The sequence below is a fragment of the Macaca thibetana genome, chromosome 12 (genome assembly GCF_024542745.1).
Source record: "Macaca thibetana thibetana isolate TM-01 chromosome 12, ASM2454274v1, whole genome shotgun sequence".
In the NCBI taxonomy this organism is placed as follows: domain Eukaryota; kingdom Metazoa; phylum Chordata; class Mammalia; order Primates; family Cercopithecidae; genus Macaca; species Macaca thibetana.
The window spans coordinates 38,681,319-38,709,193 of record NC_065589.1 but is presented as its reverse complement, the minus strand read 5'-3'; the positions used below and the strand labels follow the sequence as shown (position 1 = coordinate 38,709,193).

Here is a 27,875-nt window from a genome sequence, read left to right as displayed (position 1 = left end):
TCTAGAACTTATGACAGCTTTGCTCAAGTGAAGTTAAAGCTCCCTATACTCAGTTCCAGAGCTAGGCCTCAAGTAGGTTGGAAGAAGTCAATTGCTCTCCACTGCCTGCCTGTGTGCTGGAAACGGGCTCCGGTACAGTGCCCGTGGGGCTGGAAGCCTCTCCTCATGATGCTACAGGGAGTTCAGTGAAAAGGGAGGAGATTGGGGTAGCAAGGTCCCAGGGGTCCTGGCCGCCCAGGCTCTACTGCTCAGGCTAGCTCAGTCCCTCAAACAGCTTCCTTCACACCAACTGCTGAGACCCAGGAGCCCTATAGAAGGTAGCTAGGGGAAGCGTCAGCAGCAAGGGGGACCCCTGCAGGATCAGCCTCCTCCTTACCTTGCAGACTCCTTGGCTGTGGTCTGGCATTCCTAGTGGCTGGCCTAAAGCCCCAAACCTGGAATCTGTTTCACAGCCTGGACCTTTTGGACTCACACCTTGGTTTCCCTGGCCAGCTGATTTGAGCTTCTCATCTAAATGTCATCTCTCCAGGCTAAGGGAAGTCCAGCCTGGATCTAGCATCCTGGAAGCCCATTCAGACCTCTGGATGGAGGGATCAGCAGGCCGTGGTATAGGTGGTTCTACCTGCTTTGGCTAAGGGCCAGACTCTCCAAATCCTAGCACTGACACTTACTATGTGACTTGGGCCAGGTTCTTTTCCTCTCTGCCTCAGTTTTCCTCATCTGTAAAATGGGAGGTTAGTGGTCACCATTGGGATGATTAAAAAGATTAAATAAGTTAATATATGTATAAACTATAGTCATAATGTAAATATGTATATAAACAGTAACCATTTGCATGCATGTAAAACAATATAAATGTAATATTAGCTGTATTCATATATAAAAATATGTATATATGAATATTTTATATATAAATATATTATTTTACATTTAATTTTTTACATTTTGCATTAAGATATATTATTTCTTTATAAAGCATTTAAGTACGTATACATATCATTATTTATGTAATTATTACTTTTATTGTTGTTATTGTCTACTTTACCTCCCTGCAGGGATAGAGAGACCACAGCAGGCTTTTAAACGTTCTTGGTCTCACTGAGCCCTAGGTGATGAATCCCTGGTTCCTACAGACTGCTGTAATATGAGGAGCAGGGTTTAAGTTAGTTTAAAACTGACCCCATCACTTGAAACATTGCAATCTACAATGAATGCCACATAAATATCATCTCTCAGATTCCTATGATTCAGATCTTTTCATTTCAATTTCTATAATAATTTTGTTTGTTTCTTGTCCTATTTCAAAGGCTTTCTTATCTCTGGAGCACCTAGCATAAGATAGAAATGTGTCAAAATGTATGTTTTATTCATCATGTGGGTATCCGTGGGTCCTGTTATCCCCAATAACTATTGATTCAGAGAAGTATGGTGATTCTGAAAAATACAGGCATTAATCTCTTTAACCTGTTTTGTAGGAACCAGAATAAGGGTAATGTTTTCCTCTGTCTTCAAAATCATCAATAATCCATGCATTGTTTAACTGTCATAAGCAATAATGCCTTTCACATAGCCATTGGCATCAAAGAAGAGACACCCCCTTGGTTTGATGGTAAGCGTGACACTACATAAACTCCCAGAAAACCCACTTCCTTTCCAGCAAATAGAAAACAACTGAGAGCCTGAATTCACTGTCAGCTTTAACACTGAACACGAGGACTGTTAACTGTTTCTGGCAAACATGAAGTCAGGCCTCTGGTATTTCTTTCTCTTCTGCTTGCACATGAAAGTTTTAACAGGTAAGTGGCCTATTGAACATTTCTTATTAAGTTATAATTCAAGGAAACATTAAGAAAAAGCAAAGGTAAAAAATTATGCACCCAAAAGAAAGTGGTTTTGGGTTTTGAAAGTAGGAATAGTTTCAGAACAGCCCGAGGATATGGCCAAGGGCACCATGTCACTCATGTCACTGTGGATGGCATTGAGTTTGCATTGCTGCCTTTGATACTGTGTCTTGAGATGAAAAAAGTGTTTCATCAGACCATTAAATTTTTAAATCACCTGCTTGGAGTTACCTGTCAGTGGATAAAGTAGCAGAGTGGCTTACTGTTCTTACAGAAAGATGAAAGGCAAAATGACTTGTGTCAACAGAATGAAAATTAAATAGCTCTGGCATTTGGACTGGGAATTCTTTCTGTGCCAGAAGATAAAATGGGAAGGCTTTGAAAAGAAGGATTTTGATTTTAATCTTACCTGGATGATCTGTTATCTGAAACGTCCAGGGTACCATAGAGTTTTTATTGACACTAAGTATCAGAGTTCACCCTAAAAAGCCAAGGAGGAAAGGATAATGTAAAAATACTTCCTAGCCCCTGTAGACCTTAAAAAAAAAAAAGATCATTCTGGAGTCCCTGATTCTTTCTCTTGAATGGTATATAGCAGACTCTATATGGACAATTTAAATAATACTACACACAATGTAAGTTAATATATGTGTTTCTGCTGCTTTTTACTGTGTATAATTTGCACTACTTTTATTTTCTCTTTCACACTGAGCCCTCTGCTTGAGGTTGAAAAAAGGAAAGTGAAGTTATATTAAATAACTTAAATAATCAAATAAACTAAAAGTGAAGGCAGAACTTTTAGTAGGTATGATCCTATCTAGGGATAATTTTTTCAGTGGTAAAAAAATAGACTTTACTGTTTTTACAAAAAATTTAAAAAAAATCAAATGTTTCATCTTGTGCTGGCTCAAAGTGAGTTAAGTGCTGTTAAGTAAAGAGGACTGAGGAATGTAGAATGAGCCCAAGGACAGTTTTGGGCTACTTGCTGGTTTATGCCTTTTCTAGAATCTCATGAAGTCCTTTAGCAGCATGAATGACATGAGCAGCTCTGGAATTCGTATTCATTCTTCATTCATCCATTTACTCATGTCGCATGGGGCACTGTGCCAGATGGTGTATGTACAAGGATGAGCAAAACCAGGTCAACCCCTGTTCTTCAGAAGGTAACTGCATGGTAGGGAGAGAGATATTAATCAAATAATCCCATGGATTAATGATAATTACAGGCAAAACTTAATTCTATGAGGGAATGTAACAAGGAGCTTGACTAGATTAGGTGGGTGTGGAGGTGGAGCTGAGGAGCAGGGTTCATTGAAGTGTTTCCTGTGCAAGTGGCACTTGAGTAGAGATTTCAAGGACAAGTAGGAATCAATGAGGAGAATGGTGTGAAGGTAGGGAAGAACATTCCATCCCGTGGAAAGAACAAGTACAAAAGAGCCTGTGGCAGGAGGGAATGAGGTAAGGTTAGGGAACTAGAAGAAGGCAGACAGATGTGCCTGAGCAGAGAGGCTGAACTTGGTCCAAGATGACCAACTGGTCCAAGTTGGTCCAAGATGAGGCTGGAAAGGAAAGCAGAGGCCAGACCATTCAGACCATATGGTCTATATTCAAGATTTTGGATATTCTTCCAGGAACATTTGTACCATTCATGGAAGGGTTTGTTTGTATTGATAAAAATCATTCCACTAGGCCAAACCAATTTGGGCAGTTCTGGTTGTGGTATTATGCTCAGGAGAATTAAAGTAGCATTGGTGTCAGTTCTGTAGAAGGTGACATCCAGCCTTAGGTAGGATTATTTCAAGTTGCCAGATTAAGCTGGTGAATAATTTGTATTCTGGAATAACATTCATAGTATATTCTAAATGAATACAGCCAATGTTCACTCTCATTATAAAGACAACCATGCGACGTGGCATCCTGTTTGACATGTGGCAAAACTGAGGCATGAGTGGCTAAATGGTAACGATAAATCTGCTAACAACGATCCTATTCAAAATATCTCCACAATGCATGTATCCAGAAACTGCCATTTAATAGCTCTAAACAAAAAGAGCCAAACTCAAGTAAACTAAGCACTTGCTTGTCCTCTGTCGTATTTTCAATCCTCTCAATTTACGTAGGCTTTCTCATGCCCTGAAGATGTAGGCTTTCTTACCTTTAGTCAGTGTTTGAAGAATTTCCAACCAGGAAAGGCTAAGTGATTTGTTACATAGTAATTGGTGGCAGAACCAAAATTAGAACTCCACTGTGACTCCAACATCTATATTCTTTGTAAACTGTGTTGAAGTAGTGGAGGCGTAACATAAATCTAAAGGAACGTAAATCTCAATGATTCTGGTCACCTTTGTTATTTGGTTGTGAATTACAGAAGGATGGAAATCTTGGTGATTTCCAGTCTTTGATGGATCTCAATGTAGAATTTAACAAAGCCTTTTTTTTTTTCAATGAATTTGGAACAATAGGAAGCTTTTAATTGTAAAAATATCTAGGAAAAATGTGAATATCTAACTACATTTTGGAGACCCTCTTTGTAGACTCTATGGGCAACAGGGACCAGGTGAGTGATGGGATGAATTCTGGTTTTAGAAAGACTACTTTAAAAACAGTGTGGATAATACACCAGAGTAGGAAGGGCTGTTCATGTCTTATGATGTGTTCTGTGAGGAAGCTGGGAAGATAGCCCTCAAGGCCATTTTGAGCCTTCCTTTGTCACTGAGGCATTCCATTAGTGATTCCTAAATTCCACTCGGGAAAAGAGCCCCTCAGTGTCTCCAGCGTCTGAGGGAAGTCTGTGAAGATGGCTGACCTTGGAGCCCCTCTCAGCCTCTCCAGGACTGAGGAAATGTCATCTCCTGGAAGCGCCCCCTTCCAGCGTTCTTGCTAGATTTTTAAAAAATCCCAGTTGTCGATTTTTTCTTTTGATAGATGAATTCAGGCCATTGCCAGTCAGCATAAGCCTCTACTTGTTTTTATTTCTAGGTTTATTTACTACTTATTTTTCTTTGTTGTATCCTGTTTTTCTCTTTTATTTTTGTTGGTGTGATGAAATTTCTTTTGACTCTCCTCTTTGCCTCCGATTAATTTGGAAGGTCGTCTACAGTTCTTAATTTACTAAGTAATTATCACGTTCAGAGAATCTTAATTGAATGTCTACTTGTTTATTGTTGTATGAAAATAATGAAAATGCCTTTGTCTGATGTGCCTAGTCCCCATCCCCTGCACTGGTATGAGAACTTAAGAATGTTCTTCCTTTCCCACTCTCACACTGCCCCCAGAGTGCACCCTGCTCCATACATGGGTTTTGTGGAAACAGTTTAAACCTATAGAGGCAGATCATTGCTAGGTTTCCTCTTACAGTATTTCTCTTCTGTTTCAAGAATCCTTTCTTAACACTTACATCACATACGTTCAGTGACAACATCATTCTGGACATCTGCTCCTGTCTTGTGATCTGTTCTGATCTAATGATCAGAAGATTTCTCTTATTTTCCTTAAATATCCCCAACTCTCTGAATTCCAGCACAAGTAAGGGTGTCTTCCTTTTACCTTGATGGGTGACTGATATCTTTCCTGGGAATAGGAGTCCTGGGTGGCAGCCTTTCATCTTAGTGGTTGCAGATATTCCTCCACTATCTGCTGGCTTCTAGGGTTGTGGGTGAAGAGTTTCATGGTAGTCTAATTCTCATTCCTTTGTAAGTAATTAAAAAAAAAATCTCGAGAATTTCATAATCTCAAAAGCTATTTACTTCCATATTGGAATTCAGGAATTCCTCCAGGATATGTGTAACTCTCTCCCTCTGTTTCCCTCTCTGTGTGTTTCTACATATATATATATATATATTTATATATATATATATATATATATATATATATATATATTTTTTTTTTTTTTTTTTTGAGGTGGAGTCTCACTCTGTCGCCCAGGCTGGAGTGCAGTGGCGCAATCTCGACTCACTGCAGCCTCCACTTCCCGGGTTCACGCCATTCTCCTGCTTCAGCCGCCCAAGTAGCTGGGACTACAGGCGCCCGCCACCACACCCGGCTAATTTTTTTGTATTTTTAGTAGAGACGGGGTTTCACCGTGTTAGCCAGGATGGTCTCAATCTCCCGACCTCGTGATCCGCCCACCTCCGCCTCCACCTTCCAAAGTGCTGGGATTACAGGCGTGAACCACTGCGCCCAGCCCTTCTATTGATTTTTTTTTTTAAGACTGGGTGAAGCTTTTCAATCTCTAGACTCGAGCTTTATTCTTCATTTCAGTCATTTTTTCCTAGTATTTGTTTAATCATACCTTATCCTCTTTTTCCCCACTCTTTCTAGAAATGTCTCTTATTCTCATGTAAGATCTTGAGTCCTTTATTTTTTCATCATTTGTGAACAAAATTGCTTTCACAACTTGCTGTTGTTTGCTAACCACAACTCCTTCAGATGAAATGGATATTTCAGTTTTAAGTTACTAGTAGCATATTCCCATTTCTTGGTAGAAACAAAATGTAGGCGTGTAGGGGGGACTGAAATTCTTATTTTTACTCACTGTAAGATTCATAGCATTATTTGGCTTAAAAAAATTCATCCCAGTATTCACAGTTGTAAACAGCAAAATCTACAACATATACTGCTTCCCTACTCTAAGAATATTGAGTTTTATATGCAAAATGACTTATTGGGCTTTGCAAAGTTTTAAAAACATATTTTATAATCGTTTGTAGCTTGCAATAACTGAAGAAAAGGTCACAGTTTCTCTGTAAATAGCACCTCAGTACTACTGCTGTTCTAATAAACTAGGTCTGTCAAATGGCACTTTTTGGCCATTCAAAGTGAAATAAGAAACTTGGCATTTGAAATCTTCTTATAAAAATTCACAATTATATTTTGGAAAGTGGAACTTAAGTATGTAGGGGATATGGCACACAAATTGAAAGCGTTAGTCAAAAAACGGTTTTTTTTTTCACTAGTTTGGCCTGAAAGGTTGACCAAAACAGGTAAAAGTTTGCAAGTTTAGAGAGTCAGAAATTGGGGATATGAACTTCCTTCTGGGTCACATATAACATAATGATGCTTGTATCTACTTTGCTTGAGGAAAAAAAAGAAACAGGTTGTCCCCCAACAGGGTGATAGACTCAGGAGTTTCCATCCAGTTGACCACAAGTACTGTTAGGATCTGTTTATTTGAGCCATGCTGACACAGACACAGCACTTTCAATAAGCAATTAATGATCATTTAAAGGTAACTTTTTTGAATTTGATAAATAGATTTTTTTTACAGCCTGTGTTTGTGTTCTCCTAGGACTTTGCATCGAAGAATCTGTTCATGCAAAAACAACAATAGCAACAACAAACTCTCTACTGCACTCACAGTTAAAGTTCTGTTTACTTTGCACTATCTAGGACTAATGCAAAAATCTCATAGATGTGCCTATTTGCACTTATTTAATTATGATGAAAGTTTCTTCTATATGTGAATCCATTTCTGTACATTTCTACAGGCAGATAAGTGATGGGAAAATCATTAAGAATTTAGACTTCATCAGAGAAGAACCCAGGTACAATGACAGCCCAGCTTAATACATGATGGCTGATGAATGAAAATGTCTAGGGAAATGAGTGTGTTATGTACAATGTAATTTCATATCTAAGTCACTTTAAAATAATTTTTTGATGTATAATAACCCTTTCAATCACAGAACACATATGTGGCACCAATGTGGATACTACTTTAAGTATTAGGGGTGATAATATATCCAATATACCTAGAAGGAAAATAAATACCTAAAATTCATTTTCGTATCCAACTTAATGTTAAAAGCTTCTTTTTGTTTTTTTATTTCTTAGCAAATCTCTTTAGCTCTGATGCTTGAGTTTCAGTACAGTGAGGGGGTTGGACTAGATTATTGGGGAAGAGATTAAGTAAGTGTGTGGACCCTGGTGTCACATTATCTTATTCTTTAGTCTTTGTTTTTGTTGGACTGGTTTAATTCGAAGACCTTGTCTTCGAGCTCTGAATTTCTTTCTTCTAGTGGCTCAATTCTATTGCTGAGACTTTCCAGAGCATTTTGCATTGCTAAAAGTGTGTACAAAGTTTCCTGAAATTGTTATTGATTTTTCTTTAAGCTATCTATTTCCTTGAATATTTCTCCCTTCACTTCTTGTATCATTTTTTTGATTTCCTCGCATTGCGCTTCACATTTCTCTGGTCTCTCCCTGATTAGCTTAATAACTAACCTCTTGAATTCTTTTTCAGGTAAATGAGGAATTTCTTCTTGGTTTGGACACATTGCTGGTGAACTAGTGTGATGTTTTGGGGATGTTGAAGAGCCTTGTTTTGTCATATTAGCAGAGTTGGTTTTCTGGTTCCTTCTCATTTGGGTAGGCTCTGTCAGAGGGAAGGTCTAGGGCTGAAGGCTGTTCAGATATTTTTGTCCCACGGGGTGTTCCCTTGATGTTGTATTCTCCCCCTTTTCCTATGTATATGGCTTCCAGTGAGCCAAACTGCAGTGATTGTTGTCTCTCTTCTGGATCTAGCTACCCAGTGAGTCTACCCGGCTCCGGGCTGGTACTGGGGGTTGTCTGCACAGATTCCTATGATGTGAACTGTCTGTGGGTCTTTCAGCCGCGGATACCAGTGCCTGTTCTGGTGGAGGTGGCAAAGGGTGCAATGGACTCCATGAGGGCCTTTGACTTTGGTGGTTTAATGCTCTTATTTTTGTGCTGGTTGGCCTTCTGCCAGGAGGTGGCGCTTTCCAGAAAGCATCAGCTGTAATAGTATAGAGAGGGTCTGGTGGTGGGCAGGGCCCTAGAACTCCCAAGATTACATGCCCTTTGTCTTCTGCTAACCAGGGTGGGTAGGGAAGAACCATCAGGTGGGGGCAGGGCTAGGCATGTCTGAGCTCAGACTGTCCTTGAGCAGGTCTTGCTGTGGCTGCTGTGGGGGATGTGGGTGAGATTCCCAGGTCACTGGAGTTGTGTACCTAGGAGGATTATGGCAATCTCTGCTGAGTCATGCAGGTTTTCAGGGAAGTGGGGGAAAACCGGCAGTCACAGGCCTCACCCAGATCCCAGGCAAACTGAAGGACCGGTCTCACTCTAACCATGCCTCCCTCAACAGCTCCGAGTCTGTTTCCAGGCGGAGGGTGAGACTGGCTTGAAAACTTGCCCAAGGCATTCTGCCTCCCAGCTGTGTAAGAAAAGGACTTGAGTTCTTCCCCTGCATGTGAAATCTGCATGCTGGATTCACGGCCTCCCCCAGTTCAGGCCAGGAGACTTCTTGCCCTGTTCAAATAGTTACGGAGTTCAGCCAGAGAATTCCTTCTCCCTGTGGAGTTTTACTCCTGCTCCTCTGGCCACCCTCCAGATGGATCCCTGTGGTGTCGGGCAGGAATGGGCTGTTTGGGGACCCACTGAGCTCCCAGAGCCTTTCTGCAGCTTCCTCTACCCCTGTATTTTGCTCCATTTGGCTCTCTAACTTGACTCACCTCCAGACAAAGTCGGAAACTTCTCCACAAACAGACCTTCAGCTTCTCCAGTCACAGTGTGTGTTTGGGAGAGGAGGGTCTCCCTTTCCCATGAGTCTTTCTTTTTGACTGGGAAATAAGTATCTCCCAATCTTCAGGAGGTTAATAACTAACATCCTGAATTCTTTTTCAGGTAAATGAGGAATTTCTTCTTGATTTGTATCTATTGCTGGTGAACTAGTGTGATTTTTTTGGGGATGTTGAAGAGCCTTGTGGGATCTCTTGCTCTACTTTTCCTGCTCCTCTTCTTGGCCCATTACAAAGATATTTGCCAAACATGCTTAGCCTTTATATTATTCTATTAATATTAATTCTTTTATTTAATATGATTGAGCTTTCACTATGTTCAAGGTCCTGGGATTGTTTAGGCAACTGTAATGCAGTCCTTATCTTTGTGGAGCTCATGGTTAAATGAGGAAGACATACAAAAATAGTTATGATCCAAGATGCTATGCACTAAAATATACTGGCCTAAACAAAGTATTATGGGGAGCGTAGAAATAAGAGTCTTTGTCTTATGGTCTTGGAAATATCTCAAGAGAGAAGTTGACATTTAAAATGGTTCTTGAAGAATGAATAATAATTTCTTCTCAGATTAATGGGTAATCAGATATTTTAGTTTATGGTAACAGAAATATTGAAGTGTGAAGCATATTCGAGCAATAAAGAACAGAAGTGTGAAAGAAATGGCCAAAACATTCAGTGTGGCTTCAATAGATGGCCTATGAGATTGTGAAAGCATTTTGTGTCAAGCCAGATATATACATTTTAAAATACCTTATAAGCAATAGAACACTAATAGAGACTTTTAAACTGGGGAGTGAAATGCTTTTCTGAAACATAATTTTGGGAGCAGCATGGAGGAAGGATGGGGAGGAGAGAGATCAGTGTTGAGAAGGCCAGTCAAGAGGATGCTTCCACAGATAAAGGGAAGACATGAAAAAGGTGCGGATTGGCAATGGGAATGGAGATAAAGAACTGAATTTAAGAGATATTAATGAGCTGGAGTCAACTGGACTTGGTGACCAATTGGATGATGAAAATCAGAGAGAGGAAGAAATGAGGAAGACTCTGAGGTTCCTAAGGTCAGACTAGTGACTCCCTGAAAAGACAGGGTTTGGGTTTGGTGAATGAATACAGTCATGTGCCACTTGACGATGGGAATACATTCTGAGAAATGTGTCCTTAGTGATTTTGTTGTGTGAACATCATCGAGTGTACTGACATGATGATGTCTACTAGATGGTAGATGATGTCTAGTCTAGACTACTAGATGGTAGATGATGTCTAGTCTAGACTACTAGATGGTAGATGATGTCTAGTCTAGACTACTAGATGGTAGAAGATGTCTAGTCTAGACTACTAGATGGTAGATGATGTCTAGTCTAGACTACTAGATGGTAGATGATGTCTAGTCTAGACTACTAGATGGTAGATGATGTCTAGTCTAGACTACTAGATGGTAGATGATGTCTAGTCTAGACTACTAGATGGTAGATGATGTCTAGTCTAGACTACTAGATGGTAGATGATGTCTAGTCTAGACTACTAGATGGTAGATGATGTCTAGTCTAGACTACTAGATGGTAGATGATGTCTAGTCTAGACTACTAGATGGTAGATGATGTCTAGAGACCATTGAGTAGGCATCATCTACCTGCACTACCTAGGCTATGTGGAGTAGCCTATTGCTTCTAGGCTACTAACCTGTACAGCATGTTACTGTACTGAATATTGCAGGTCATGGTAGAACAATGGTAAATATTTGTGTAACTAAACACATAAAAGGGACATTAAAAATTACAGTATATAATCTTATGGGACCACCACATATACAGTCCATCATTGACTGACACGTCATTTATGCAGTGCATGACTGTACTGAGCTCGGTTTGGAAAGGTTACACTTGATGTGTTAGGGTATATCCAGATAGTGATGTTGAAAGGAATTTGGAAACAAGGAACTAGAAGTTTGGGCTGGAGAGAAAATGTGGCTCCTGGGGGTAGACATAAGAGCTGGAACGATAGGTGCAAATGAGTTCAGGCAGTGAACACCCTGTCCATGTGCCCAAGGAGTTTTGCACAGTAGCTGAGCAATGGGAAGCAATGTAGGTATTCAGAGGTGTGGAGAAAATCTTCTCTCCCTCCCACTCTGTGGAAGAGAGTTGGGTTCATTTAATCTCATGATTTCCCTAGTACAATAGTTTCAAATCAAAGGCAAAGAAGTAACTAACAAAACAACTTGTTTGCAAATTAATTATTTTGTGAATATTGCTATGAAGTTTTATAATACCCCTGGGATTTTTTCATTTTTCATGAAGAAATCAGTTTTAACTAGGAGAAAATCAATCTTTCATTTTTCTTATTATATACACTTAGAGAACCAAAAGGGTGTTTTGTACCCCCTGTGGAGTTCCTTGGAGAGTAAAACAATGCACATATTGTGTGTGTATACATGAGTACTGTTTTGGCTTTTTCTCCTCACTTTTCTACTTCCCATTTTTTTTTCCTCCAAATGTTAGGCATTTAGATTAGATCGGGTTTATCTTGTCTATCCTCTCTCTCTTCTTTGCCTCAGTCGCTTCTTTAGATTATGGGTGCCTTTGAATAGCAATGTAAGTTTAGAAATGATGCATATATAAAAATCTACTAACCAGGATTCTAAAAGTTTTAGCTAGTAGACTTGTAAGACATGACATTGCTTTTATGAAAGGTGAGAAAAGTAGTAGGAAGCACTTTTTAAAAAAATGCCAGAATTTCTTAGTAAAAGATCAAAAGTAACTCAAAACTAATATAAACATTTCAATTTTTAGACTTTTGCCTCTTGTGTCACATTCATGTGCTGTGCTAAGCTAATACTTATCATTGTTTCATTACAGAAAGTATGTTTAATAAGCACTATCAATGATTACAAACTCAGGGGATCTTATCTTTCCATCACTCTGAGACCTTTGTGGAGGTTTGTGGTTAGAAGTCTAAGTTAAAGAAAATAAAATTACACTTCTGACATCTTGCACGCTCTGCACTGAGTGGATTCTTTAAACGTTTCCTCCAGAGGATTTTCAACCAGGAACAATACAATTGCTTGCAAAGAGTCCCAGCAGGATGGGTCTGGGCAAGAGCGTCTTATCCTGGAGAAATGAAGTAGTTCAGATATTAAAAGCATCAACTGGCAAATGAACTCATCTGCACTATAGTGCAGTTCTCAGGTGAATGACCTTTTCTTCAGAAATTTTCTTAATCGTCCCCCAAAAGAAGATGAAAATGTTCTTGTGCTTTATAAAGAGGGAAAAAATTTGAAAACCTAAAGAGATCACTTAATATAAAGATTTTTATTTTACTCTTGAAAACATTAGTCTATTGATATCAACAGTAATATTATAAAATTATTATTATTATTATATTTTGAGATGGAGTCTTGCTCTGTTGCCAGGCTGGAGTGCAGTAGTGTGATCTCGGCTCACTGCAACCTCCAACTCCCAGGTTCAAGCGATTCTCCTGCCTCAGCCTCCTGAGTAGCGCATGCCACCGCGCCCAGCTAAGTTTTTGTATTTTTAGTAGAGGTGGGGTTTCACTGTGTTAGCTAGGATGGTCTCGATCTTTTGACCTCGTGATCCTCCCGCCTCGGCCTCCCACAGTACTGGGATTACAGGCATGAGCCACCGCACCCAGCCTATAAAAAAAAAGTCAGTTAACAGACTTGAGCCTCGATTGGGAAGAATATGCCCTGTTAGACACAGTACTCTATGTGATGAAGAAAATATAGTACCTGTTCTCTAGACTGATTATAATCTAGGGTTTCCAATAAAAAGTAAACAGATATGGTAGTAAAACAGACCCTCATGTTTAATATTCAGATTTTAAGACTCATCGCCAGGATCCAAGACCACACATTTCTTTTTGTGTTTTTGGTAACACATTAAGTGCTAAAAGATATAGGATGATGTTTATATCACAGATCACTAACATGCTGTGTTTATAAAACACCTTGGTATATTAGAACAACCATTGGTCCAGGGGTTCTTGTCCTGGCCATATATTGGGCAAATGTAATGGCTGCACTTTGGGACATCCAAGTTAGCAACCAGGTTTGTTTCTCACTTGGATGGAACAAAGTTGTCCTGCCCTCCATAGACATATAAGAGCCAAGATAATCATCAGTTATCTAAATAAGTATTTATGAGCCCAGTGGATATTTGTAGGTAAAGAAAGTTTTTCTTTAAAGCTCAGACAGATAATTTCCATTATAACATGACATCTCAGTTTGGGTAGTGTCTTGTATGCATGATTGTGTATCTTCATGTACTTGTTTCCAGAAGAAAAGCAACATGGCATATCGTAGCTAACTCTGGAATCATGTCCCAGCTATGAGCTATGTAATCCTGGGCAAGATATTCACCTTTTCTGGCTCTAGTTTAATTTGATAAATGCAAATGGAAAATGCAAAATGAAAGGTTTAACTTGTCATTTCTAGAAACCCTTTTGGCTCTTATATTATAAATCTTATGCTTCATCTCCTCACATTTAAAATGTCACCGTCTACATATTCATTTGTTCACCCATCCAACCACGCTTTCATCCATCCAAAAAATAACTGATTGCAGCTTACAACATACCAGGTATTATTGTAGATACTTGGGATGGATTTGTGAATAAGACCAACAAGGTCCCTGATTTTAAAGCTTACATTGGAGTGTAGTAGCCAGACAATGAAGAAGAAAACAATCAGATAAACCAGATAATTTCAGACAGTGATAAATGCTTTATCTCAGCTAACATACTAGACAATGACCAGGATATATTCTTTAGATTGGGTGGCCAGTGGTCACTGAAGAAGTGTCATTACTCTTGAACGATGACAAAGAAGCAGCCATGTAAAAATCAAAGAGAATGCTCTAGGTGGAGAAAAGACAAATTAAAAGCCCTGGGAACCAGCTTTGTGTGTTTGAGGAACAGAAAGAAGGGCAGTGTGACTGTGGTGTAGTGTGTGGCTGGTATAAAATGGGGAGAGGTAGGACAGGTCATGTAAGTCATGGGAAACCAGGGTAAGGAGTTAGATTTTACTGTAAGTGAAATGAGAAGCCCCTGGAGATTTTATAAGCAGAACAATGACTCTATTGGATTATGTATGTAAGAAGGTCATTCTGGTTTCTCTGTGGAGAATGGATTGTAAATGGGCAAGAGTAAAAGCAGAAGCTTTTGTAGTTAGGAAGTTCTTGTAGTCCCAGGGAGAGATGACAATGGTTTGGACCAGTTGAAGCTGAGATGGAGGAGAAGTGGATGGATTCTGTTGGACATAAAACAGAGGTGCCGGAAATTAGGTGTTCTTCCTGCACACAGATTTTAGCAGTGGTCTTGTAACTCAGTTGTTAGTGACCACTGTCTAGCTTCCTGTGGTTGCCTGCTTTTATTATACTTCTGTTGTTGCTGGTGACACTTTGACTGTGGATTGAGCCAAAAATCTTTCACGCACCCAGGAAGCTGTGTGACCTCGGGCAAATAATTTAATCTGTCTGGGCCTTTGGTTGTCTGTATGTACACAAAAGAGGTCACCAGGTCTGACTGTGTATGATGCTGAGAAGAGGTTGAATCATGTTACAGGAAGCAAAAGGTGTAAAGCTGAGGGTGTTTATAGGATGCCTGAAACATGAACAGTGTTGATGAAATTTATTGACAATGGAAATGGTATGTTAGGAAGTAGGAGGAGCATATCAAAGACACTGTGAGAGAGGATATTTTGGAGAAGATTTTATATTAAAGGTGGTATGAGAAGAAAAGAAAACATGAGAAAAAGGAAGAAAGAACAAGAAGAGAGAGATTGGTAAGGGAAACACTCACAATTTTTAACTACTGGCATGGCAACAGAATTGACCAAATAGATTTGACACCGCACCAATCAGAACAGACACTATCTATGAAAGTGGTGCTATCATACCAGCATTCCAGATTGAGTATTAGACTTGGAGATAAGAACATCCAAGAAGGATGGAGAAAAGATCCTAGCTGTTTTTGCAGTTATAAGAATCTGACGTATTCAGATCTTCCTTAAATTGTCTATCCATTAAATGCTTTAGTCATGGTTATGAGGGGCAGTCTCCTTTAATACTATTTTCAAATGTTACCAAAGGCTAAGAAGAATTTGTAATTTGTCTTTTGAGCATTGTTTTAGTCCATTTTCTGTTGCTATCACTGAATACTGGAGACTGGGTAATTTATAAAGAAAAGAAATGTATTTCTTACAGTTCTGGAGGCTGGGGCCTAAGTCCAGGGGTCTAGGGGCCTAGGTCTAGGCTGAGGCCTAGGGGTGAAATTTGGTGAGGGCCTTCTCTTGCTGGTGGGGACACTCATCAGAGGCCCAAGGCATTACAGAGGATTACATGATGAGGAGGTTCTTGAGAGACAGCCAATCTGGCTGTTTATAACATACTAACTCTCATGATAATTAACCCACTCCTGTGATAACCTATTAATCTGTTAACCCATTAAACCATGAATTGGATTAAGCTCTTCGTGAGGGTTCTGCCAATCATTTCTTAAAGGCCCCATCTCCCAATTCTATTACACTGGGGATTAATTTTCAATATGAGTGTCAGTCTGAGGGGGACAAACGTTCAAGTTATAGCAAGCATATCTGTTCTATATCTGCCAACATAGTTATGAAGTAATTAATTAAATCCTATAGTTAAAAACATTCAAACTGCAGACTTAGAGCTGCCAAGTGGTTTTCCAGATGGAAAGTTTAAACACTGGATATGTGGAAACTGAAGTCAGCCTTCTGATAACTACATTTCATAATAAATAGGTTATCCAGGTAGTTTTTAAATTAAAAATAATAAAATGAATAATTAAGAGTGTCCAGGCTAGGCGCAGTGGCTCACGCCTGTAATCCCAGCACTTTGGGAGGCCAAAGTGGGCGGATCATGAGGTCAAGAGATTGAGACCATCCTGGCCAACATGGTGAAATCCCGTCTCTACTAAAGATACAAAAATTAGCTGGGCATGGTGGCACGTGCCTGTAGTCCCAGCTACCTGGGAAGCTGAGGCAGGAGAATCGCTTGAACCTAGGGGGCAGAGGTTGTAGTGAGCTGAGATTGCACCACTGCACTGTAGCCTGCTGGTGACAGAACAAGACTGTCTCAAAACAAAAACAAAACAAAAACAAAAACAAAAAAAAGCAGAGTGTCCAACAGAAAGATACTTTGAAATCTTCAGCTGATGTCAGTGGCAAACACTCTCAACATGCCATTCAAGAAAAATTGAGGCACAGCATTCCTAGTCCTACCTAAACACTTTTGTGGGCAAGAAAGATAGTCTTCTTTATTTTAATTTATTCTGACTTTCTGGAATAGCCCATTATGATATTGAGACTGAAAGTGGTTAACAGGAACATTGTTTTCCCTGTGGAGGACTCACCCAACAGCAAAGAATTAGCTCTCTCAGTTGTTTGTGGTCTTATCTGGATGTATTCTGATCCTGAATCCAGAGAAAGCAAGTGTTAGAAAGAACATTACGATGTTTTTGTTTCACTTCCTTATTTCACGGAGGAGGAGGCTGAATTCCACAGAGGCACCCTAGCCACAGAGCCTTACTAGTGCCAGAATTTGCCTCTGGTTTCCTTGGGAGCCACTGCAATGCACTTCCACCACACTGCACTGCCAACCATTCATGTCCTCTTGTGTTTGCCACAGTGTGGGCACAATGGGGGAAAAATCTGCTGACAAAATCATCTTCAGAAGTAGAAGACAATGCATCTATGTCTGGTATACATAGTGACCACAGACACTTTGGCTCCAAGATCTTTGTGGTTTACTTACTGCCATTCTAAAGACTCTGGGAAATTTTTTTGTGAACATGTCTAAAGGAACCGAGAACCAGTCCACTGATTTTATCTTCTGCAGCAGACGGTAGAGACATACACATCAAAGCAACAGTGGGGCAACATATTTCATATTTTACTGTCAGGCAAATAAGGCCCCAAGCAAAATACCCTACGTTTTTATCTAATGTAGACTGCACCGGTTCTCATGCCAACAGTTTTTTTCTTTGCCTGTTGTTTACATTGTTCCCTCCAGTTTTTAAAACGAAGCAAGTATTATTTTCCTTCTGTATGCTTTTAAAAATACTCGTTATTATAAAACAAAACATCCATATAGAAAAGTGAAAAAAAAATGTAAAATTTAATGAATAGTGCTAAAGCATACTACCTCACCCTCATAATCACCACATGTCAAGAAATACAAGATTGTCAGCACCCCTGTTTCCTTCTGATTCCAACTCTTTCTCCCTCTTTAGACAAAACCTTTAGGCTGAATTTTGTGATACTAATTCAGATTATATTAACTATTTCTATTTTTTAGTAATTATGGAAGAAACCACAACATGTATACTTCACTTAGAAAAGTTTCAAATTACATATACCTTCACTATCTTTCTAGACAATGTGCTCTATATTGACAGATGGATCTTTTAGCACATTCGAGGTATATGTTATAATTCCTCCATATCAGGGCTCTTATTGTTGATGCTGGAACAGTCTAATAGTTGCTCCTTGGAAGGTAATCAGTCTCTTTTCTCTGGCTGCTTTTAGGATTTTCACTAAGATACATGTAGGTGTGCATACTTTTAAAAAATATGCTTGTGAATTGTTGGGATTCTTGAATCTGTGGAGTGTGATTGGGTTCTAACTAATTTTTCCAACCTATCTGCTGGCTCACCAATTTTCTCTTTAACTCTGTCTGATATATATTAAACCTCTCTATTGAGTTTTAAATCTCAGTTAGTGCATTTTTTTTTGGCCGATTCTTGCAGGTTCTTTTTCAAATTAGTTGACTTAAATTTTCCTATGTACTACAGATATTATTACAAGTTTTTCTTTTATTTGCTTAAGCATAATAAGCTCAATTACTTTATCTTGGGGACCTGATAATTCAAATATATAAATCGTGAGTTTGTTTTTGTGGTTTGTTGTTTCTGTTGTTACCTTGTTTTCTTGTATGTCTCATTATTTTTATGATGCATTTGCCATTGAATGTGAATATTATTTGTAGGAAATTTTTTGAGGCCTAGGATGTCAACCTTTTCTTCTTGTAATAGTTTGCATTTTTAGTTTCAAAAGCTGAAGGGTAATAATAATGCAAATCTCCTTAAAGAAAATTCAAAGATTGAGATTTTCTAGACCACTGAAATCCAGAAGATTTTTCTAGACCATCTAATCTGAATGAGGTCTGGTTTATTTCTGGTTTACCTGTGCTCCAAGGATGTAACTCTTTGGGATTCCAACTTACTGGGGAGAGAGTTTTCTGCTAGATCTTTCACTCTGCAGATTCTGGGAGCTAAGACTTAAAACAAAAGTTTGAATTTGAAAGAACAGCAATGCTTTCAGAGTAAAAGCAGCTTCCAAGCTTTGCTTGTCTCTCGGGGTTCTGGTTCTCTCTTCAAATTTAGCCAGGTAATTTCTCCTCCTTTGTGTCACTCTTTAATGCTTTTAATAATATTTTTGGACATTTGTTCAACATTTTTGGCTGTTTTGGTGTGAGAATTAGTTTGAATAATAGGGACTACTATAACTGAAGACTAGAACACTTGTGTTTATTTTCACAATCAAATCACCCAAATTGAAGATATATAGGGGAAATATAAATTGAAGCCTAAGGATATTAAGAATATAAGTAATTGTGAATCTTAAATAAAATTAAGACAACTAGTGTACATAGAGGTGTGACAAATAGCCCTTCCTGCATAATGCTAATCCTGTTACAAATTTCAGAAAGCAAAATAGCAATACATATTATTATAACTTTTAAACATTTTGACCAAATGTCATAATATTTACATAAAAGCAAAATGCTGAAAATAATCCCAATATCCAACATTAGTATTTTAGTTTAACAAATTATGATAGATTAACATTTGGGCCAATAATATAGTCCTCAAAAAGGATAATTATGGTGACTATGTAAAAAATGAAATGCTTATGACATAAAATAACAATAGCAGAACACAAAATAATATGTTTGCTATAAATAATAAGTATGTTTCTGAAAGATAAGGAGCAAAAATATACAGAGTATTTCTATTTCACTGTAGAACTAGGTAATTTTTCTCCTTAAATTTTTTTTGCACTTCTATAGTTTTCTCAAAAACAAAGACCAAGATTTCAAAACTTATGAAAAAACCAGCATGCTAATCATTTTCCTAAACAATTTCAGCATGAAAAATTGTCATATTAAAAAGGAAAATAAAACAAAAAGAAAGGGAAGGCAATGAGCAGTTTGAATTTATAGTCTAATAACTCAGAATCTGCAACCACCAGGCCAAGGCGATTTCAGTTTTTTCGTTCTGTGATTCCTGTGTAGCTTGCAAAAACAACCTTGGCTTCCGATAAGCATAAATTTATTTCAGAAAATGAAAAAGTGGGACTGGGCATGGTAGTTCACGTCTGTAATCCCAGCACTTTAAGAGGCTGAGACAGGAGGATTGCTTGAGGCCAGGAGTTCAAGACCAGCCTGGGCAACATAGTGAGACCTGTCTCTACAAAATTTCTTTTTCAAAAATAGCCAGATATGGTGGCGTGTGCCTGTATTCCTGGCTTCTTGGAAGGCTGAGGCAGGAGGGTCCCTTGAGCCTAGGAAGTGGAGGCTACAATGAGCTAGGATCATGCCACTGCGCTGTAGCCTGGGAAACAGAGTAAAACCTTTTCTCTGAAAAGAAAAGAAAGGAAAAGACAAAAGAAAAGAGGGTGAAAAAATAAACAAAAATCTGGGACTTTATATTTATTATCAGGTCTTGATTTGGTTCTCAGTGGATGAGGTTTGGAGAAAATACATTTCTATCATTTGAAAATGATTAGTGTGTTCTTTTACTCTCCAGCAGGAGGAATAATGTATGTGTGTATAGATGTATGTATATGTACACAATTGTTTGTATACAAATACACACATAGTCTGTATATATTGTAGTATACATATACCTATAATACATATTTTTTAATACATAATATATAATATACATACATATAACATATATTATATATACAATTACTCATTTTTAAACTACTTTGTACTTTTACAAAGTGAGCAATTTCTATTTTTCCTTGTATCTGCTTTACTGATGTACATCAGAGATTATTTACTCATCAAAAGTGCACATGGTTCTTGTCAGAGTAATTTGATCAACAGCTACACAATTCCTTCTCCCCAAGACATACCTACTAATAAATGAAGTTTTTCCTAAACTTCAACTTTTCCCATATCTCTCTGTTTGGCTAAGTGCTACCAATTCTGTAATTCTAATTTTAAAACTCACTTCCTCAAGGTGGCATTTTCTGATTCTATAATCCAAATTATAACCCACCTGACCCTACCACCTTTATTTAAATAGTACTCCATTCCTATCACAAATTATGGTGCATTACTACATATTTATTCCTTTACCATCTGCCTCCAATATGAAAGCTACTAAAGGACAGAGACCATACCTGTTTGATTCATTCATACTATGTAAATATATTATTTAATATTTAGTATATTCTATATTCACATATGACAAGTGAGTTTCTGGTTAGGATTCTTTTTTTCTCTAGGACAGTTTTATCTTATGTTCTTTCTTGAGGGGTGGAGGGAGAATGTGAAGCTGTTTCATTTTGGTGCAACAGAGATGACTTTATGCATAAAATAAATTACTTTTATGTTAAAATATAATTATTAGGGCAACATATTTATAAAATGTCACTTTTGCTTTTTTTTCTTTCTTTTTATGCAGGAGAAATCAATGGTTCTGCCAATTATGAGATGTTTATATTTCACAACGGAGGTGTACAAATTTTATGCAAATATCCTGACATTGTCCAGCAATTTAAAATGCAGTTGCTGAAAGGGGGGCAAATACTCTGCGATCTCACTAAGACAAAAGGAAGTGGAAACACAGTGTCCATTAAGAGTCTGAAATTCTGCCGTTCTCAGTTATCCAACAACAGTGTCTCTTTTTTTCTATATAACTTGGACCGTTCTCATGCCAACTATTACTTCTGCAACCTATCAATTTTTGATCCTCCTCCTTTTAAAGTAACTCTTACGGGAGGATATTTGCATATTTATGGTAAGACATTGCTTTCATCTTCCAAACTTAAGAGTATATATATGTTTTGACAACTTTTCTCACTAATGAAAACACTTAGACAAAGAAATATCTTTTGTGTTGAAGTTCACTTAGATGCAGTTGATGGCAATCATTTATAATGAAGACATACGGGTGATGATTTACTATTAATCATAATTAGTATTATTCAGCAATATGCAATGTAATCCCATAGACTGCTAAGTCAGAAATAGATCATATTGCCTTTTAAACACATATGCTATTAAAAATCGGGAAAAATATTAAGACAAATACTTAAACTCATGGCTTAATAAGGGGTATTATCTCTATTCACCTAAGATTTAAGGTTTGGTTTTGTACTGTGTTTGTGGAATGAAGTGTGATGATTGAAAATCATAGTTTTATAACATTACTTTTACTACTACCTCTTTTATAAAAATATAGGCAGAAAAGCCCTTTCTATTAACCACATTTGTAAATACATTATATGCATAATCTTTTAAGTTTTAGTTCCTGGATCCTTGCCATAATACTGAGATGATGTTAGTCTAATAACTTGCCCACTTACTGGATTTCATGACTATGGTAAAGAAAAAGCTTCATTTGATTAAATAGCTCTTTTAAATTTGGTAAGAGAACTCTTGGTTCAGCACTGAAAGAAGAGATTTGATTCTCAGAATTTTTCATTAACATACCTTTTTTTCCAATCCAGAATCACAACTTTGTTGCCAACTGAAGTTCTGGTTACCCATAGGATGTGCAACCTTTGTTGTTGTCTGCATTTTTGGATGCATACTTATTTGTTGGCTTACAAAAAAGGTAAGCAATCTCTATCTTTCCTTGTATCTGCTTTACTGATGTACATCAGTGATTATTTCCTCATCAAAAGTATGCATGGCTCTTGTCAGAGTAGTTTGACCAACAGGGAGACAATTCCTTCCCCCCAAGACATACCTACTAATTAAACTAATCACTTGGAACAGAAGTTATTTATTTGTTTTATAGCCCACACATTCCAAAGAAGACTTGACTTGATGGCTTACAGAGACTTATGTTATTATTATTATTGTTCAAACTAGATGAGGAAATTGAGGCCAAGAGAAGACTAAAGGTCAGGAGGAAGGTTAAAACATAAAAATAGATGCCTCTGATTTTTAAAAAATTATTATGCGTGGGCTGCAAATTTGACTCTAAGGTTCCTGAGAGGCAGGGCAGAGATGAAACAATTAGTTATAAGTTTTGCTTCGCTGGTAAGTTAAAAACAGTCAGCAAGAAATCCTTCTAAGGTGTCAATTGTAGCTGAGAAGGAAACTGACAACTTCTTTACATGGTAAGTTATTAGACTCCTTGCTTTTAAAGAAAACCGCTGAGGAGCTATTTAGAAAGATAAACAACAATGACTACAACAAAAATCTCCCTGTGCTGGGGGATATTCTTTTTGATCTCTCACATTACAGGTTCTCAATCAAAGAACTGACACCACTCTGCATATTACCCGAGTATGCCAGTACTCAAGTATATCCATGGTGTGGTCATTGGCCAGTGTATATCTGTGGGAGACATAAAGAAGGAAGAGAATGAGATGGGGCCCATGATCTAAGTCTATTGGGAAAGAAACAATAATGGCAAAAATGAGGAAGAAAGTTCAGTGGAAAGCTCTTTTTACGTAAAGCCCGTTTCATATTGTTTTCCTACTTAGCCTAAAGCCAGGAACCTAAGTCACATTACCATGTTTTTGTCACATACCACTTCAACGAAGAATAGAAAACAGTCAAAAAACAAAGAGATGGAGAAGAAAAGATGACAAAGCATGTTTCTGGCTTTTTCTTTCAGAAGTATTCATCCAGCGTGCACGACCCTAACGGTGAATACATGTTCATGAGAGCAGTGAACACAGCCAAAAAATCTAGACTCACAGGTACGATTCCATTTGGGGGTTTGGGTAGGGAAGAGCTTTCTTCACAGTAAGCCTGCAATGTTAATTTTTTTTTTTTTTTTAAGAAAGGAAAACATCTCCAAGGCCTAATTCTAGTATTTTCTGTGAAAATCTGGATTTTTCACTTTAACTAGATTTATATTTTCTGCAGTATATTGAAAACAAACAAGCAATAGGTTTGTAAGTCACTACTGAAACTAAACACACAAACAGTTCATAAGCCACCATTGTATCAAGGCAATCTTCCAACTGATGTTTCAAAAGTTGGGATGGTTCTAAGTGTTTTTTGTTGAAGGTTTTATTCAGTCATTCGATGAGAGTTTATTGATCATCAGTGAAGTGTGAGTTACTGAGTGAGGCACTCTGGGGAATTTGGACAGACGTATGCTAATTTTGGACTGAGATTAGGAAAAGAGATCTGTGCTGGTGCTGCTAGAGGGAAGAAGGAGAAATTGCTGAAGATATTTGGTTATTTTGATGTCAAGAGTGTGCAAGTTTAGAGAACTGGAATGGCTTTAGAAGTCTCAGTAACGTGGGAATTTGATCTTTTGTGTTAAGAGTCAGAAAACGGAAAGTTGCCAAGTTTGAGGAGCACCCAGAAAGTTTGAAGCTTCCATTGTGGAAAATTCATGTCTTATACCCTTGAGGTTGGAATGATGTGCGATGTGTAATGAGACAGAAGACACTGCATTTTTCCACCCCTCAGTGGCTACAGACTGTCTAAAGGGGACACACATAGCTTGCATTGTCATGGAATTATAGCATGGTTTGGGAGCTAAAAAGGCTCCTTGAGTTCACATTCATTTTTTAGATGACAGAAATTGTTGCCCAAAGTGTTCAGTGATTCTTTTGGTTCCCTAGATAGTTAATACCATAGCTTTGACACTTGCAAAGAGCTTGTATTTCATTACTTTGCTGTTGAAAAAATATGATCTCTTGATCTCTTTGCTTAATGTGTTCTGTCTGTGTGGATCCCCACAAGCAGAACCTGAATAAGGACTTGGGTGCAAGTAGTTTATTTGGGAGGTGATCCCAGGAAGAAGGGGTGAGGGGACAGGGAGAGTGAGACAGCTAACAAAGAGAAGCAAATGAAGGGCATGTTATTATCAAGGTCTCAACTCCAGGCCACAGAGGCCTGACTTCACTGGACCTCTGAGAAGTGTACAGATGCTGCCCAGAACTATTCTCCTGAAGGATGGCAACCACTGGCTCCATCCTCACTGATTTGGGGTTGCCTGCGGGGGGCATTAGCTTTCCCGCATCCCTGAGCTGTGCCTCTATTTGGGATGAGCCTACTTGGGATGAGTCTTCAGCGAAAGTCCGGGGCAGAAAAGCAGTGAAATGCAGTGGGGCTGTTGTGCTAGAACAGTTAGCCCTTGCAGAGCTTTCTGCCCCAGCAGCAGCTGAAATCAGAGGTGGACAGTTTCAAAGTGATGAGTTCAGATAATGTCTGTTATAGAAGTCAGGAGTTAAACTTCTTTGGAAATGGGGAACTGGTGCTGGGTCTTGGAGCATAAAGACAAGGTTGCATGGTGTGTGTGTGTGTGTGTGTGTGTGTGTGTGTGTGTATGAAAGGCAATGGAAAGGGGGAAAGCTTCTTGTAGGGAACTCACACATGGAGAGCATTTAGAGAATTTATGCTAAATTTTTGTTACAGATGTGACCGTATAATCTGGAACTCTGGCATCCAGGCATGAACAACGTTGGCCAGTTTTCCACAACTTGAAGTGCAAGATTCTCTTATTTCCTGGACCACAGAGAGTCTGACTTGATTTAACTACATACATCTTCTGCTGGTGTTTTGTTCAATCTGGACAAGTGACTGTATCAGTCAATGGGGATTTTAACAGACTGCCTTGGTACTGCCGAATCCTCTCAAAACAAACACCCTCTTGAAACCAGCTTTAGAGAAGGCCCAGCTCCTGTGTGCTCAACAAATAGACCTCACTGGGAGTGGAATCCCTGTCTCCACATCTGCTCCTAGCAGTGCACCAGCCAGTAAAACAAATACATTTACAAAAATATGTTTTAAAGATGCCAGGGGTACTGAATCTGCAAAGCAAACGAGCAGCCAAGGACCAGCATCTGTCCGCATTTCACTATCATACTACCTCTTCTTTCTGTAGGGATGAGAATTCCTCTTTTAATCACACAGTCAAGGGAGATGCTACAAAGCTGGAGCTATTTTATTTCTGAGATGTTGATGTGAACTGTACATTAGTACATACGCAGTACTCTCCTTCAATTGCTGAACCCCAGTTGACCATTTTACCAAGACTTTAGATGCTTTCTTGTGCCCTCAGTTTTCTTTTTAAAAATACTTCTACATGACTGCTTGACAGCCCAACAGCCGCTCTCAATAGAGAGCTATGTCTTACATTCTTTCCTGTGCTGCTCAATAGTTTTATATATCTGTGCATACATATATACACACATATGTATATAAAATTCATAATGAATATATTTGCCTGTCTTCTCCCTACAAGAATATTTTTGCTCCAGAAAGACATATTCTTTTCTCAAATTCAGTTAAAATGGTTTACTTTTTCATGTAAGTGGTGGGAAACATTGCCCAGAATTGAAAACAAATTTATTTTATTATCCTATTTTCTACCATTATCTATGTTTTCATGGTGCTATTAATTATAAGTTTAGCTCTTTTTGTAGATCGTATTAAAATTGCAAACAAAATCATCTTTAATGGGCAAGCATTCTCCTGGGGTAGAGCAGAATATTCATTTAGCCTGAAAGCTGCAGTTACTGTAGGTTGCTGTCAGACTATACCCATGGTGCCTCTGGGCTTGACAGGTCAAAATGGTCCCCATCAGCCTGGAGCAGCCCTCCAGATCTGGGTGGGATTCCAGGGTTGAGAGACTCCCCTGAGCCAGGGGCCACTAGGTATTCTTGCTCTCAGAGGCTGAAGTCACCCTGGGAATCACAGTGGGTCTACCTGCATTCATAATTCCAGGATCTGTGAAGAGCACATATGTTTCAGGGCACAATTCCCTCTCCTAAAACCACACAGCCTGGAAATTGGCCCTGGCCCTTCAAGATAGCCTTCTTTAGAAGGTGATTTGGCTAGAAAGATTCTTAAATACATGGAATGTGATTATTCTTAGCTGGAATATTTTCTCTACTTCCTGTCTGCATGCCCAAGGCTTCTGAAGCAGCCAATGTGTACGCAACAACATTTGTAACTTTAGGTAAATTGGGATTATGTTGTAGTTTAACATTTTGTAACTGTGTGCTTATAGTTTACAAGTGAGACCTAATGTGTCATTATGCATACTTATATTATCTTAAGCATGTGTAATGCTGGATGTGTACAGTACAGTACTGAACTTGTAATTTGAATCTAGTATGGTGTTCTGTTTTCAGCTGACTTGGACAACCTGCTGGCTTTGCACAGGTGTTCCCTGAGTTGTTTGCAGGTTTCTGTGTGTGGGCTGAGGTATGGGGAGGAGAGCCTTCACGGTAGCCAACCTGGCCTGGTTGTCCAAGCTATGCCTTGACACATCCTCATCCCCAGCATGAGACGTTTCAAGATGAATTATTAAAGGACAAAATTTCTGTGAAATCAAATCCGGTTTTAAGAGGAGTCACTTATCAAAGAGATTTTAGCAGTAGTAAGAAGGGAAAGAATAAACATTTGATATTCAGCAACTGGAAATACCTCACTGTGTTTTCTTGGGGGGAGTAGGGAATTGATTACCTTAGCTAGCATGTACAAAGTTGATATTGTACTTGAAGATAGTTATATTGCTTGGAACAGTTGCTTTCTTCATTTTCTTTTTTTTTTTTTAATTTTGAAATAGCCACAAACCTATAAAACAGTTGGAAGCACAGCAAAAGGACTATTCTTTTCCTGAGTAAGTTTCTGATCGAATGTCCTGTCACTTCTGAATGGTGTTTTTTACAAACAAGAACACCGTCCTTCCTAACTATAATATAGCCTTCAGAAAATTAACATTGATACATTGCTACCATCCAATCCTCAGAGCGCCTTCAACATTAGCCCTGTGCATTTAGTTGATATGTCTCTGTAATGTCCAGTCTGGACAGTTTCTCAGTTTAGACTTCATGGCCTTGACACATTTGAAGATTAGAAGCAGTTGTTTTGTAGAACATCCCTTGTTTGGGTCAGTCTGATGTTTCTTCATGATTAAAATCAGGTTCTTCATCTTTGGCAGAAATAACACAGAAGTGACATTGCACTGGCTTATTGGCCTCCTATCAGGCAGCCCACAGTTCTGATTTGTTACATTACTGATAATGTTCACTGTAATCACTTGACTAAGGTGGTGTGTGTCAATCTTCTCCACTGCAAAGTAACTCTTGTCCCCTTTATATTTTAATAAATATTTTATGGGAAAGTATTTTGAAACTTTGTAAATCTTCTGTTCCTTCTGAAAATTTTAATTTATTTATTCATTTATATCGGTATGGCATCATGGCATCCTGCTTTATTCAATAGATAAAAATTTGTTACTG

The 27,875-nt window shown here is 38.4% G+C and overlaps 1 protein-coding gene across 1 annotated transcript; it reads left to right on the top strand.

The window, feature by feature from the left end:
* Positions 1-1,657: 1,657 nt before the first annotated feature.
* ICOS (inducible T cell costimulator) lies at positions 1,658-27,050 on the top strand. The gene is made up of 5 exons (XM_050750913.1): positions 1,658-1,796; positions 21,113-21,448; positions 22,161-22,267; positions 23,282-23,366; positions 25,042-27,050. Exons 1-5 carry the CDS (start codon positions 1,739-1,741, stop codon positions 25,053-25,055), a joined length of 600 nt encoding a protein of 199 aa, XP_050606870.1. The 5' UTR covers positions 1,658-1,738; the 3' UTR covers positions 25,056-27,050.
* Positions 27,051-27,875: the final 825 nt, after the last annotated feature.